The 15,488-nt window shown below is 51.4% G+C and overlaps 1 protein-coding gene across 2 annotated transcripts; it reads right to left on the minus strand.

The window, feature by feature from the left end:
• Nucleotides 1-6,582: 6,582 nt before the first annotated feature.
• Nucleotides 6,583-10,868, minus strand: LOC119326613 (zinc finger BED domain-containing protein RICESLEEPER 1-like). Of its 2 annotated transcripts, XM_037600245.1 has the most exons (6): nt 8,312-10,868; nt 7,840-8,026; nt 7,281-7,708; nt 7,101-7,195; nt 6,940-7,010; nt 6,583-6,863 (listed from the first exon to the last, which is right to left on the minus strand). In XM_037600245.1, coding segments are annotated over exons 1-6 (1,395 nt in total). In that variant the 5' UTR covers nt 8,925-10,868; the 3' UTR covers nt 6,583-6,862. The 2 variants fall into 2 exon arrangements, with proteins under 2 accessions (XP_037456142.1, XP_037456143.1); XM_037600246.1 differs by lacking the exon at nt 6,583-6,863 and having other exon boundaries at nt 6,884-7,010; nt 10,472-10,864.
• Nucleotides 10,869-15,488: the final 4,620 nt, after the last annotated feature.

The raw sequence follows: 15,488 nt of genomic DNA on the forward strand, positions 1-15,488 counted from the left end.
TAAAACCCTAAACCTGTGGCGGCCTTTAGTCGCGGTTGGCCAGAAGAACCGCGACTAAAGGTCCTCCGCCCCGACGGCCGCCTGGCGCCCACGTGGACGGGCCGTTAGTCGCGGTTCTTAAGCAGCCGCGACTAAAGGTGGGGGGCTTTAGTCGCGCTTATTTGGTCGCGGTTGCGCAACCGCGATTAATGGCAGTTGCGAACCGCGACCAAAGACCTTTTTTCCACCAGTGAATTATATGGTTTACTCATATATGTATTAGTGTGATGAATCTACAAATATTTCAATCAGTGTACTATTTGAGGGGATCGAAGTGAATCCGCTGGAATTCGCTGAAACCTCTCCTGTCCTGAGTGGGATGGCGACATGCAGCGGTCGTCCGTGAGACGACACGCTCCACCCTATTGGGACGGCTGCCATCTCGCCTGGCCAGAGGACCTGCTTCAGCTTTTCCCCTGCACTCTTGGTCTTGGGGTACAAGCACGTCGAGATCCCGAACTCCGGCGTCCAGAAACCGACCGTCCTGGCGCCTTGGCTGATGACATTCACGATGACCGTCCATCAGCCTGAACCTTCCCGTGAGGCCGTCGTCCAACTTGTTGACGAGTAGAGCATCCAGCAATGTCGTTGATGGTGCCGTCCGAAGGAGACCTCCGCTGCTGCCGCGGCCGCCCATGCCGTGTCGGTGTCATGCAACCAGATGAGCGACACCGGCAAATTTGGGTCGTCATTCTCGAGATTTGGGTTCTCCTGCCGAAATCTCACCTTAAACAGTCTTGAGAAGTCCCTGAGTTGGTCTGTGACCTGCACACGAGGCACCAGGCTGACAACCCCCTGCATGCTATCGGTGTCGCCGTGGTTGGGGAGGCTGCCCGCCGTGGCAATCCAGACGTACCCCTTCGACATCAGGTCAGCGAGTGCGGCCTGACGGAAGAGGCGTGCGGCCAGAGCTAGAAGCATGTGCACGATGTACACCAGTGTCGCCATGATCTGGACAACCGCCAGAAGCTCCGCTTCCTTCAAGGCGGATGTGTGTCGCGTCGCTGGGCACGGCTACGTTATCTGTCAGGCCGGGTGACCCCCTGAATGCGTGGACCAGCGCCGAGAGGATGCCGACGCCGTAGGGTGACTCCTCGTGCAGTAGCACGGCCCCGGGCCACTCGAACGCCTGGATGATGGAGGCAATCGGCGCCTCCTGGGAGCTGATGTTTGGTGCGGTGCGCACGAAGAAGCTGTTGGATTTATAAAGCTAGATCAATTGACCAGGAGCAGTACGTGCAGCAAAACTAGCAAGCAAGCTGCTTGATTGATTTTGCATGCAACAGTACGTACACGTCCTGGTAGAAGCTAGCTCGCCCGCTCTGGATCGAAACGAACTTTGACGGAGTGTCTCTCGACGTAACCAGCGAACTTGTAAACTGATGGCTGAAGTTTGTGATCTCGTGGAGCCTAACAAGCGGGAAATCAAAGAAAATTTGGCGAAGCAGGAAGATGAACGTCCAGGTCTTCTGATGGCCGAAGTTTGTGATCTCGTCCAAACGATGGTTGTGAAACCAAACCGGAAGGTGCTACTTCATGAGAAAAAAGTAACACCAAAGTTATCCGGAAGCCAGAACGTGTCGTGGTATCTAGACACGGGTGCCAGTAACCACATGATGGGGTGCAAGGAGAAGTTCCTCGAGCTAGAATATGATGTTCAAGGCTCGGTCAAGTTCGGTGATAGTTCAAATGTGGAGATTTGCGGGCAAGGTTCTGTCCTCTTCGAGGGTCTCACAGGAGAACATCGCATACTCACCGGAGTGTACTACATCCCACGGCTTCGAAACAACATCATCTCTGTCGGAAAACTTGACGAGAATGGATGCAAGGTGGATATCGAGAACGGAGTGATGACGATCTTCGACAACCTCCGAAACGTGCTAGCGCGTGTGAATCGCACGCGTAACAGGCTCTATATCCTCAACCTTGATCAATCTCAACCGGAGTGTTGGCTCGCCAAGAGCCCAAGAGTGATGATGATTCCTGGTTATGGCATGCTAGATTTGGACACGTTAACTTCTACGCCTTGAAGAAGATGTCGAAGATGGAGATGGTATCTGGGATGCCGTTTATCGACCATGTTGATCGAGTATGTGATGGGTGCTTGGTTGGAAAACAGCACCGCAGGCCATTCCCTGCTCAGTCTACCTATCGTGCAAGTGATGCACTCGAGCTGCTCCATGGTGATCTATGTGGCCCTATCACCCCAGCAACTCACGGAGGAAAGAAGTACTTCTTCCTTATGGTAGATGACTACTCGAGATACATGTGGGTCGTTCTCCTACGATCTAAAGATGAGGCGTTTGAAGCGTTCAAGAAGCTGAAGGCTGCAACGGAGATGGAACACAAGCTGAAGGTTCGCGCTCTACGGACAGATCGCGGCGGAGAGTTTACGTCGAACGAGTTCAACGACTACTGCGAGAAGATCGGCATAAAAAGGTTCCTCACGGCACCTTATACGCCACAGCAGAACGGGGTTGTTGAAAGGCGCAATCGAACCGTCGTTGACATGGCGAGAAGTTTACTCAAGAGCAAGAACTTGCCGGGGACATTTTGGGGAGAAGCTGTCTCGACAACGGTCTATCTACTCAATCGGGCTCCAACGAAAGCGGTGATCGGCAAGACTCCGTATGAAGTAATTTACGGACGTAAGCCGAATGTGTCTCATCTACGGACGTTCGGGGTGCGTGGCGCAAGTGAAGACGGCGGAGCCGCATCTCTCAAAGCTTGCCGATCGCAGCACCAAGATGGTGTTCATCGGATACGAGAGGAGTTCCGGCACCAAGGCATACCGCTTCTACGATCCACGAACCAAGCGTCTACGGATTTCACGCGACGTTGTTTTTGAAGAAAACCAAGCGTGGAATTGGAGCGCAACAGCCAACGATGCTCCAAACGGTAATATATTCACGGTTGAATTTCCAACTGATGATGATGCAGGGGAAGACATCCAGGTGGTTGGCAAGACGCACAACCGAGGTGACCGCAATGGCAGTGATCATCATGGTGCCGACACCGACGACGACGCACATGGGTCGCAAGGTGATAGCGACAACGATGCGCACGACACAGGCGGAGATCTCAACAATGAGGCGCATAGTGATGATGACAATCAAGATGATGGTCACGATCACGACGACTACGCCAATGACGCGGATGCCAACGACCCGGCATCTACCACGCTCGAGACTCAACCGTCTTCCTCAAGTGCATCGACGCCAACACAATTTGTGTCGCCTCCTTCGCAAGCCACGACGGATTCTTCCGGGCCTCGTCGCTACAAGACCCTCACGAAAGTCTACAAGTACGCAAAGCCAGTTACGCTCTAGTACTCCGATTTGTGTTTACTCGGAGTTGAGGAGCGGGCGAACTTCGTAGAGGCGAGCAAAAGTTCAAGTTGGATGCACGCCATGGATGAGGAGATGAAGGCGATCGAGAGCAATGGCACGTGGACTTTGGTAACCCGACCTTCGAACCAAAAGGCCATAGGTTTGAAGTGGGTTTACAAGTTGAAGAAGGACACGAAGGGTGCCATCATTGTGAAGCATAAGGCAAGACTCGTCGCAAAGGGCTACGTACAACGTCAAGGAGTTGACTATGAGGAGGTGTTTGCACCGGTTGCTCGAATCGAGACGGTGAGAGTGCTCCTGGCTTTGGCAGCACAAGAGGATTGGAAGGTTCATCATATGGATGTGAAATCCGCTTTCCTCAACGGCGACCTCAAAGAAAAAGTGTACGTGGAACAACCCCACGGCTACGAGAAGAAAAGCGAAGAAGGAAAAGTTTACAAGCTCAAGAAGGCACTTTATGGGTTGAAGCAAGCGCCAAGAGCTTGGAACGCAAAGTTAGACCGAAGTTTGATCTCGCTCGGGTTCAAGAGATGTCCGCTCGAGCACGCGGTCTATACAAAGAACTCCAAAGGATCGAACCTGCTAGTTGGAGTTTATGTCGACGATCTGATTATCACCGGACATAGCACGCAAGAAATTGAACGTTTCAAGGCGCAGATGAAGAAGAAGTTTAGCATGAGCGATCTGGGATTACTTAGCTATTACTTGGGCATCGAAGTGAAGCAAAGCTCCGGCGAGATTTCCCTATGTCAATCGGCTTATGCGGTCAAGTTATTGGACAAGTGTGGCATGACAGATTGCTACGAGACACAAGCTCCAATGGACCAACGCCACAAGTTGAGCAAGCGTAGCTCAAATCCGCCGGTGGACACCACAATGTATCGAAGCGTTGTGGGCAGCCTAAGATATTTGGTGCATACTCGACCTGACTTGGCTTATTCAGTCGGGATCGTGAGTCGTTTCATGGAGAATCCGACAACCGAACACATGAGCGCGGTCAAGCAAATCTTGCGCTATGTGAAAGGCACTATTAATCTTGGCTGCACGGACTGTTCGACGCGTTTTTGTTGCAATTTTATGAAAATATGGCACCAATAGGCACGTACAAGCGTGTATATGGAAGTGACAAAGATGTTGTTTTTCTTTGAAAAATATTATGGTAACCAGTCGGTGGAGAGCATTATCTATGCCTACCTGTACGTTGATAATCTAATCAACTTGATTAGCTAGCTATACATAGAAAAATGAATAATATTATGTGTGTATCCATGTGGTACGTGCTGTACGTAGCTAATTAATTATCCAAGTTGTACAGGAGGCAAATGACCACATATTCGTGCATGTCCGATCGATCAGGTCGTGGTGCACCGCGTGTTTAGTCGTGTACATGCGCGTCACAATAACTCAATGACCAGCCGGATAAGTACCAAAGAACAGATAACTATGATCCTAACAAGTACGTACTTATCTGTCCCAAGAAGATCGGCAACAACCAGCAGCTAGGCTGCGCTGCCTCTGCCTATAAATACTACTGAACATATTGATCAAGGGGGGAAAGGGGAGGAGCGAGAGGAGACGCGCCCATCTGGAGAGGCAGCGACTACACGCGCCGTCGGAGGCCGCGAGCACCGTGCCAGCAGACCATGCGCTCGGTCTCGGTGCACTCCTAGGGCGCAGATGATGCGCCGGCGTCCGCGACGACGACGAACGGCCGCCGGCGAGCCCGATCGAAGCCTTCTTCTATAAAAGCAGCCACATGCTACATCAACCATCAACACAACAAGCATCCTTCTTTGCCAATGGCGTGCCTATATAATTAATCTTCTCACTGTTTTCTTCTCTCATTTCATCTCTCTTCAGCCCCAGGGGCGACAGCGTCGAAGAGATGGACGGAGGAGGCCGAGGAGTGGGCGCGCCCGCTGGAAGGGAGAGGACCAAGAACAGATGCGCCTGGCGGCAGCATCGGCAAGATCGGGACGGACGCAGCCAGCCGAGATACACGCGCCCACGGTGGCGGCACGCACGACCGGCGGCTCGCTCGCTCGCGGCGGTGCGGGTACACATGCGGGAAGATTGGCGAGAGGACGTGGCGGCGCGAGGCAATGACACCCGTCGGGGCTTGACGACGTCGGCGGCATCACACACGAGGCTGTTTGTGTGTCAAGTCAAGCCAGCTCTTCAGAGGACGGGAGACCTTTTGAGTTGCATGGCGCATGCATACAAGGGCACGGTGCTCTTCTCTTCGATGAGTCGTTTCTTTTTCTTTCTATTTTTGGTAGTACATCAGATTACACCAAGAGGGACCAGAGTTGAGATGTGCCCACGGCGGCGGCGATGGCGAGGAGATGGAGGGGGGCCGCATCAGCTCCATGGACGTACCCCGACGTCGACGGCCAGAGAGTCCACTGGCGGCGCCTTCTTCCATGTACTCTTCCACAGTACACATCAACCCACACAGCCCAGACGCAGCGGCTACACATACACGTCAGGGTGGACACGGTCCGGGCCGGTCCGGTCCCGGTCCGAGCCGCCACTTGGACCGGCCGCCGGCGGTCCGGTCCGGACAGGACCGAGCTGTCCAACGAGCTCCTTTTCTGGGACCGGACCGTTTGGGGGCCAGCTCGGTCAAGCCCGAGAGGACCGAATGGACCGGCCCGTCACCTTGCCTGGCAGACTGTATTTTGCTGCGTATAGGTCATATTTAGCTGTTGTTTATGCAGTTGCAGGTAGCTGCCGATCGCACGATCCATCCCATGACCTGGTCTTGAGCCAAACTAGCTGAGCTACTGACTGTACGTGGACATATGCATGCTGCCGGTCCTATTATTCAGAGAAGGAGCAAAGTGTATGCTAGAACATGCAACAGACTAGTCATCAGTTTAGGCATCTGTTGATTTTGGAGAGTAAATAAAGCAAAAGTGCAACAACAAGTAGATAAGTTTAGCTACTGTTTGGGCATCACATAGTGACAAGCTTATGAATGGATGTAATATGATAAGTCATAACTCCTCACTACATTTTCAGGTAAGTTTGGACAGGAACAGCAGATATATCACATCCACAAACAATTCATTTGGACAGCAGGCACTAGACTAAATTTGGACAGTAAAAATAACTACATTCGGACAGCATTTCCTTTGTTTTTTGGGCATCAAAACAACTGATTTTGACAGCAAACATAGCACAAATCAGGTTAAGCAACACAAATACCACATCCACAAACATAATGTCTTATCATCATTGAACGACACGATTACAAACTTGCAATGACAATTTCAAGTCCATGTCAATTGGCAAGTTGAACATAACACAAATGAGAGGTTCATCTCCAAGCTAGTTGTGACATTTCACAGTTCATGACTTGACAAGTTCGAACATAACCCAAATGCAAAAGTAGCCTTCCCATGAGAAAGATCACTTTGACATTCGTCTCCAAAATAGCAAGATCAATATCAACATCCACATGATGAGTGTCTACAAGATAAGCAACATTCACATAAATAATGTTTGGTATCGTATACCAAGTGAAACATGTAGGAAGAATTGTTACCAATCGTTGATCTCCTCCACGATGGGTAACTTGATGGTTTCAACATCATCCTCTTCATTCTCATCCCTCGGCTACAAGTGTGGAAGTTCGACAAATGCTCACACCACAACAAGACCAAAAAAGAAAGAAAGAAAAAGGTAAGGAAAAGATGGCAAACATACCACCAGATTCAAGTCAACGTGAGCACCCTTGATATAACTTGCACCACAAACTAATGCCTCCACCATAACCGGTTTTAACGAACTCCTGTAGTCATCTAATACACACAAGTAGACAAACTAGTTTGAGGATGAGAACTTGACAAGTTTATATCCAAAGTTCATTAGTACGAGTTGACATACCTAAAATCCTTCCGGTCGTGCTGAAGGTAGATTCTGAAGACACGGAGGTAGCCGGGATAGTAAGGAACCTCCTGGCTCTCTTGGCCATAATTGGGTACCTAGGAGCATTGACTTTCCACCAACCAAGAAGATCAAGAGCCTTGTTGCGAGGTTCAACCGCATCCTCTAAGTAGTTCCTCAACTCACTCTTTGATATTCTTGTTGAACGGGACGATAAGAAGGACTCATACCCAGCTTGAACCGGGATACTAGGAATGTTTGTAGAGGAAGATACACTTTCTCCATTTCCAGCTCGCTTATCTTGGGAAACACATTTGTCATACAAGGTCGCCAACTCTTTCTCCACGATTTTCATCTCAGTCCTACACCTCGTACTTCCTACTCCATATAGTTCTCCAAAGGCCCACTCTATGTAATTCATCTTGTACCTAGGATGAAAGATGATAGCATTGGAGTGAATTAGCAAGCACATGAATAAAAAAACAGCAAGCACAATAATAAAAAAACAGCAAGCACATGAATAAAAAAACATTGGAGTGAAAACAGCAAGCATATGTACCGTGGATCAAAGACGGTTGCGATCAGCATGGCATTGTTCTTTTCTTCCCAATATTTGTCAAACTTCTCCAACATTGCTTCACCCATTTCCTTGTAGTGGTCACTATCACTAGTCATTGCACGTTTGATTGCAAGCTTGACACCAACAATGTATGGATAGAAGATGTTCGAAGTGGGATATAAACTTCCTGAAAATGCATTTGTCACCTCAGCCAAACTCTCAAGTAATGGAGAGATAAGGTCATACATGTCCCACTCTGCGTTTGTCGGCGCCCAAGCATAGTTGGCATTGGAACCAGCATGAGAGGTCAAGGCTTCCTTATAATCACGGGCATAAGTTCAGAAAATTCAGAAACTCTTACATAAGTTCAGAAAATTCAGAAAGTTTCTTGTTCAAACACTAGATCTCTAGATCACCTATCTAAGTTCAGCACTGAATCATCTCAGTTTGGCGGGGTTACAGGTCAGGTTACCTCTTCCTCTTCGTGGCGCTCGGCGAGGAACCAGGGAAGACGGGACCGATGGCGTGCTGGCCTTGCTGCGTCCCCGACGTACACGTGCTCCTCCAGCTCGTACTCGGACGAGATGGCACCGTCGATGAAGGGGAGAGGCCGCGGGCGATGGCGTCGTCGATGAAGGGGAGAGGCCATGGGCGATGGCGCCGTCGATGAAGGGGAGAGGCCGTTGGGCGATGGCGCCGTCGATGAAGGGGAGAGGCCGCGGGCAATGGCGCCGTCGATGAAGGGGAGAAGCCGCGGGCGATGGCGCCGTCGATGAAGGGTTAGGGTTTGGGATTGGAGAGGAGGAGGCGCTGTGAGGAGAGGAGAGCGAGGGGAGGGGGGAGGGGGAATGGAACGAGGGGAGGGGGTTCGCTCGATGCCTCGATCTGTCCAGCCAGATGGGCCTTGCTGCGCCAGCGGTCCGCTCGGTCGGCCCGGTTAAAGACCGGACCGGAACGAACTTTTTGCGGTCTGTATTTCTGGGCCCGGCCCGTCCTGTTTTTCTACCGGGCCTGGACCGTACGGTCCGGTCCTGAACGGGCCACGAGCGGGCCGCAAAGCTTGCTCGTGTCGTCCAGGCTGACATACACGCGCCAATGGAGGCCGCGGGCACCACGTTGAGATGACGCGCCGGCGGCTGTGGCAACTTGGGTGTTCCACGACGACGCCGGAGGACCGGCTGGCAGTGCCGTCTTCCATCTACACAGACACCAGACGCCCCGTCGAATTCACCTCCATGGAGGCGCCGCGACGTCAACGAAGGGCTCACTAGAAGTGTCTTCTTCCAGATATGCTTCGAGACGACGACGGCGAGGCTGCCGGTGAGTAGCTCGGCGCCAACCCCACCTCAGCAGCGACAACGGAAGGCCACCGGCGTATATCCCGGCACTGTCTTCACCGCCACGAACGACAGCGCCAGGGCTCCCGGCAAGCAGCACGGCACCAACTCTACCTCGGCAGCGACACCGAAGGGATGACCGGCGTGTGGCCCGGCTCCATCACCATCGCCACGACAACGTCGGAGCTGCCGGCCTCAAGCCCGACGCTATCTCCACCATGCCGGCGTGCAGCCCGGCTCCATCACCACCGCCACGACGATACTGGAGCTGCCGGTCTGAAGCCCGGCGCTATCTCCATCACCACCGCCATGATGATGTGAGAGCCGCCGACCTGCATCCCGGTGCCGTCTCCACTCTGTCGACGTGCGGCCCTACACCATCTACACCACCATAACGGCGTCGAAGCTGTCGGCTTATGACCCGGCGCCATCTCCATCCTGCCAACATCGACCTGCACCAGTTGGGAGCAGCGACACATAGCGCCCAAGCACTGGGCAGATGATATCCACATACACATGAATATGAAGCTTCGATGCCATCTCCCTGGAATCGATGAGACACTCGGCGGCAGCGACCTAGTACGCGCTACAACAAGGCTCAAGATGGCAGCGACCAGGCGCGCGCCCATGAATACTGTAGATGACGCGCCGAGACTAAGCATACTTGCGTCAGTGACGAACTTGTGTGTGCATCTTCCAGGAGAACAAGTGTAGCCACCTACAAGCAAGGAGGCGGACATCTAAGGCCATGCCATCATCTTCTTCAATTGCATGCCTACACATAGGGGTGGACGCGGTCCAGGCCGGTCCGGTCCCTGACCGAGCCCTGCTTTGGACCGGCCACGGCCGGTCCAGTCCGGACCGGACCGAAGTGGCTGGCGGTTCATATTTTCAGGACCGGACCAGCTGCAGCAAAGCTCGGTCAAGACCGAGAGGACCGACTGGACCGGCTGAATTTGTATCCTGGGAGTGCGGTGGGAGGATTTTTGGCTCTGTTTAACCACTGTTTAGTCATCCTTTTATATTTTGTAAAGCAAATGGACCAAGAATACAGCATATATGAGACTAATTTTGAACATTTAGAATGCTTGTTTCAAAAGAGGATGGAATCGACAATAAATAAGCAAGTTATGCTATAGATTTACCATGACAAGCTGAAGAATGGATGAAAGATGATGTAAGAAAATTTTGGAATTCAGTACTAACTGCTAACAATGGTGTATTCAACACTCAATAGATCAGTACGAACTGCTAACAATTCAGTACTAATTGTTGAAAATTTTGGCACTGAATACCTCGGTCAGAGATGGGATAATGCAGAGGAGAGGACAGAGGAGATCGAACAGGTGCAGGGGAGACGGCGTGCAGGTGCAGGCACATCCTCCCCCTCCTCCAGCTTCGTGGTCATCTCTTATCGACAGCAGCGAGCCGGCGAGGAGGTGGTCGACGGCGGACAGGTGGAGACGGCGGCGGTCGACCCTCAACTCGACGGCAGGCAGCTGCACGCGCTGCGCTCCCTCCTCTTCTCCTCTTTCCCTCCAGTACTACGGCTTCGTGGTCTACGGCGAGGTGGTTGACGACGGCAGCACCAGGAGGTGGTTGACGACGGAAGCCGGCGGAGGCGGCGCTCGACCGCTCGGGGTCGGGGGAGGGGAATGGACGGGGTTGCGTACTTGAACTCTCTGCTTTGCCTTTATTGCCGTCTGCGCTAGGCTCTATATGGTTTTTTTTGACGCACTGGGCTCTATATGGGTTGCTGTGGGCTGTGGCCTGTGAGCTGGGCTAAATGTCGCGGTCCGAACGAGCAGACCGAGCTTTGACCGGACCGGACCGAGAAAATTTCGGTCCATTTTCTAGGGACTGGACCGATGACTTTTTTCAGCGGGCCTGGACCGAGCCGGCCTGCACCGAGCGGGCCGCGAGCCGGACCGAAGGACCGGACCGTTTCGTCCACCCTGACCTACACACGCCATCTTCTCTTTATCTCTCTCTTTTTTCCTCTCATTTCAGCGCATCCGAAGTTGAGCGGCAGATAGGACTCACTACGGAGATGTTGGCCGGATGATTAGGGCTCGTCCGATGCCGCCGAAGAAGACCGAGGAGGAGTTACCCATCGTCCTGACATCTTCATCAACCTTGCCAATGTCGTCATCACCAACATCAGGCTCGACGGTCATTCAACTACATCAACTCTTCATCCAACGAGGACGACGTCTGCATCAACGTGTCGTCGTATGCCTATATCGACTTCACACCCGGCGTGGACGGCGGTTACCTCGGCACAGCGTTACAATCTTCATCAACTCTTCATTTGGCAAGTATGTCCTCTACCTCGGCGCCATCGGAATTCGACATGATGATATTGCCATCTTCTTTGATTTATCGCTTGGCAAGGATGCCGACTGCACCGGCACGTCGCCATTCTTCTACACCAATCATCTATACCGTGTGGAGGTTGTCACCGTAAATGCGACGCCTCGAGGTCTACATCGACAAGCTCGTCATCTTCAGGCGACGCTGCATGGCACGCGGTGACACTCAAGTCGACTCCAACTTCTACATCAAGACCTTTCCCCAACATCGTCCAAGCTCCGACGAGGCGAAGCCACTTCACCGACATGTCTTTCTTCCGATGAAGGTACACATATCTTGCCGGGCACCGACGAGGTGAAGGCAAGACATCCAGTCTGACACCGACGAGGCGGACACCACCAGGCCGGGCACCGACGAGGCGAAGGCCGCCCATATGTCTGAGCTGACGAGGCCAGACACCTTCATCATCGGACATCTACAAGCCGGAGGGACACGGCCCAGCATCGCCAGAGCGACGGACATACCGCTCCACCCTTCTTTTCCACCACATCATCTCCATCGTCTACACCGAGCACTTGGAGAAGACGAGACTTGAAGACGACGACCATTGCAGCAGCTTAATCGGAGGTTGTCCGCGGCTTCAGTTCGCGGACGTAATTAAGCGGGAGCTTCCCAAGGCCCCGTGAACCAGAACTTCACAATCGCCCAAGTCATATCGGCCGCGCTAGCAGGCCACGGAGCGCTTATGTAAAGGGATCATGTAATTTGTTTCTCCGATGAGAGATTAATAAAATATAAGTTTCCCTAATTTTATTTGTGTACTTGGTACACTGGCACGCCCGCATGTTTATTTCCCCTGGCGCGTAGAGAGATAGTAACACGATAACCATCGTTGTTGTTTTTTTGTCAAACACGTACCGAAAGGGAAAGGAAGGATTGATCCTTCGTGGATACTCAGATAGCGACATGGCAGGTGATGTGGATGACCGGAAAAGCACAACGGGCATGATATTCTATCTTGGCCCAAATCCTATCAAGCAAAATGTGGTTGCACTGTCTTCATGCGAGGCAGAATACATAACGGCAAGCACGGCGGCTTGTCAAGCAGTGTGGCTGAGAAGACTCCTAGCTGATCTTGCAAAGCGGGAGGTGCAGAAGGTGTCATTGAAGATTGACAACCAAGCTGCAATCTCATTGTGCAAAAATCCGGTTCATCACGAGAGGAGCAAGCACATAGATACTCGGTTCCACCATATCCGGGAGTGCATTGAGGAATGGATGATCGAAGTTCAGCACGTGAACATGAATGACCAGCTTGCCGACATTCTCACGAAGTCACTCGGTCGACAGAAGTTCATCGAGATGAGAAAGAAAGTCGGAGTACAAGAACTGGAGACAAAGCAACCAGATTAAGGAGGTGAATGTAAGAATTAATCTAGTTGTAGTATTAGGTATAGTCACGTATTAGTCTAAAGTCCTAGTACTAGTCAGTCTTGTTTTCACCTAGGTAAACCGGACTTGTGTACGAGTTGGGGTTGCATCGTGTTGGCTGCCGGCCGAGTCGGAGGCGTGTTGGACGTGACTTATGTATCTTTTATATACTGAAGAAAATCAAAAAAGCAATAAAGCGTACAAGGCTCCATAAGAGCCTTTGGCTATCAATCATCGATCAGTTTTTCTGTGTTCGTCAAGTTACGCAAGAGTTTCGTCGACGCCGACGTAAATCGATCTGAGCGATTTGAGCACTAGCAAGCCAGCTTCACGTACAAGAGGTGCACGTACTAGCTAGCTACTGTTCATCCATCAAGCTGCTAGGCTGTGTGCTTGCTTGCTAGCTTTGCACTACGGTGCATAGTTCGTGGGTGGTTTTGATCTATAGTTCAAAAGCCAACAGAAGCGTGATTGCAACGCCGGCGAGGGGGCAGAGGAGGACCAGAGGATCGGGACGTTGCTGCGTTCCGCCATGCCTTCGAATAGCCCTGCATCCGCCGATGCGTGGGACAATATGATGGCTTGCACCTCACCATTCTTATTATGCATCAGCTCCTCGGCTGCAGCATATTCAGAGATCAAAATCAAACACAACATGCATCACTGACTAGAGAAATCTTGCGGCACTACTTACTAGCTTGTGCCGCCGTGGCGAGGTCTCCACGAGAATCCCTCAAGCTCAGCTGCGCACGCTGCATCGTGGGTCATGCATGAATATATATGCAGACTGCTTTCGTTGTTCTTTCAAAGAAGACAACTTTGCACTTCGGCACATACTTTTTCGGCGAAGAGTGATTTTGCTAGAGTAATGCTATATGTACCGTAGTTAGGCCATTTCTAACCGATCCTCAATAAATAGAGAAGGATATAGTGGAGTAAACCCTTGCTGGTGTACATTTACTCCACTAAGATTTGGCCAGGCCTAGCCGATCTCCTATATTTAACGGAGTAAATGTTTTTTTTCTAAACTTTGCAATTCTAGTATGCATATTAGCACACATATCGAAACTAAACATAAATTTGAATATTCAACTTTATTTTTTTCTAAACTTTACAATTCTAGTATACTTATTAGCAGACATATCGAAACTAAACATAGATTTGAATATTCAAGCAAATCACGGATATAGTTTAGAAACCGAATTCAAAGTTTATAATCTGAATTATCAAATTTAAGCACACCAAATGCTCCAAATGTAGCAAATCGAGTGTTGTAACTCGGCCAGCCCACCTCGCCGCTTGTAGGTTCTTTCAAAATTCTTGACGAACACTCAGAAGAGGTCCTCCCAGCTGAATGTACTGTTGGGCGGCAGCTAATTGAGCCATGCCCGAGAAGATCCTTCAAGCATCTAAGGAAGATAATTCATTGTCATCGCCTCCTCCACTCTAGACTGCCACATGGTAATCATCTAGCCATGTTTATAGTATTTGACTCACCGGCGAATTGCATACCCCTGCTGCTAACCGGAAGTCCGCATGAATCACCGTCGACTGGATGTACCTGCTGAAACACGTCGGGCCCGAATAACTCGATCCACTCGAGTAATCTCTGGCATTGTAGTCTTTGTTCGCTCGGCCTCGGTCCACCAAATTATGGGCTAGGAGCCATCAAGAGTTGAATTGGGGTATCGGTAATCCACATCATCATGTTTACAATGGTAATGTCTACTCGGCAGGTGCAGCGGACTGGGCCTCCAGTCATCACCATGGTCGTATCTGTCGCCGTATCGCCGGGGCGAATATGGGACATCCCTTGCAGGGCTCATTCGACCATGGTAACGATCGTCATGCTGCCGAGTGCGTGATCGCCGACCATGAAACCGATCACCTTGTTACATAGGGCGTTTCGGTCGCCGAGTAAGCCCTTCATCTCTCCAGGGAGGTGATTCTGTGTGTCGCCGAGGCACAAGAGGGCTATGAGCCGACATAGTTGTGTCCGCCCGGGTAGACTTGCTGTGAATACGATTTTGGGACTGGGACACGGCAGAATTTTGCGCCACGGCTGCCTTCAAGAGCTAGCGCCTGTATTTGCCTGAGCCCTTTTGCTACTGACCCTGACGGTTGAATGGAGTCAACAAGATGAGTGCTTCGGGGGTGGTCATCGTAGTCGACATGTGTAGGGTTTGCTCGGTCACCTTGTTGAGTTTGTCAACTTGCTCCACAGCGAGGGGCGGTGCCATCCCATCAATCCGGGTGCCACCGCCTAGGGCGTCGTCGATCACTGCATCAGTTATGCGCCATTGAGGACGTGGGCATAGCCCAGTGGTTGGGGGCGCATGATTGTAAACCTAACGACCAGAGTTCGATCCACGTCGGGGACGAATTTCTGGAATTCTCATGAGGGATGCTTCTTCTATATCAAGAAAACCGTGGGTGCTAGTGCCCATGGAGTTTCATTTTTTTTTTTAGTTATGCGCCATTGACCATCTTGATGTTCGGGGAATCTAGGACGGCCGTTGTCTATGTCGGCCATGAAAATTTCAGCTGAGGCTTCCGTGCTCTCGCAGC

This window comes from Triticum dicoccoides, chromosome 6B (assembly GCF_002162155.2).
Source record: "Triticum dicoccoides isolate Atlit2015 ecotype Zavitan chromosome 6B, WEW_v2.0, whole genome shotgun sequence".
Classification (NCBI taxonomy): Eukaryota; Viridiplantae; Streptophyta; class Magnoliopsida; order Poales; family Poaceae; genus Triticum; species Triticum dicoccoides.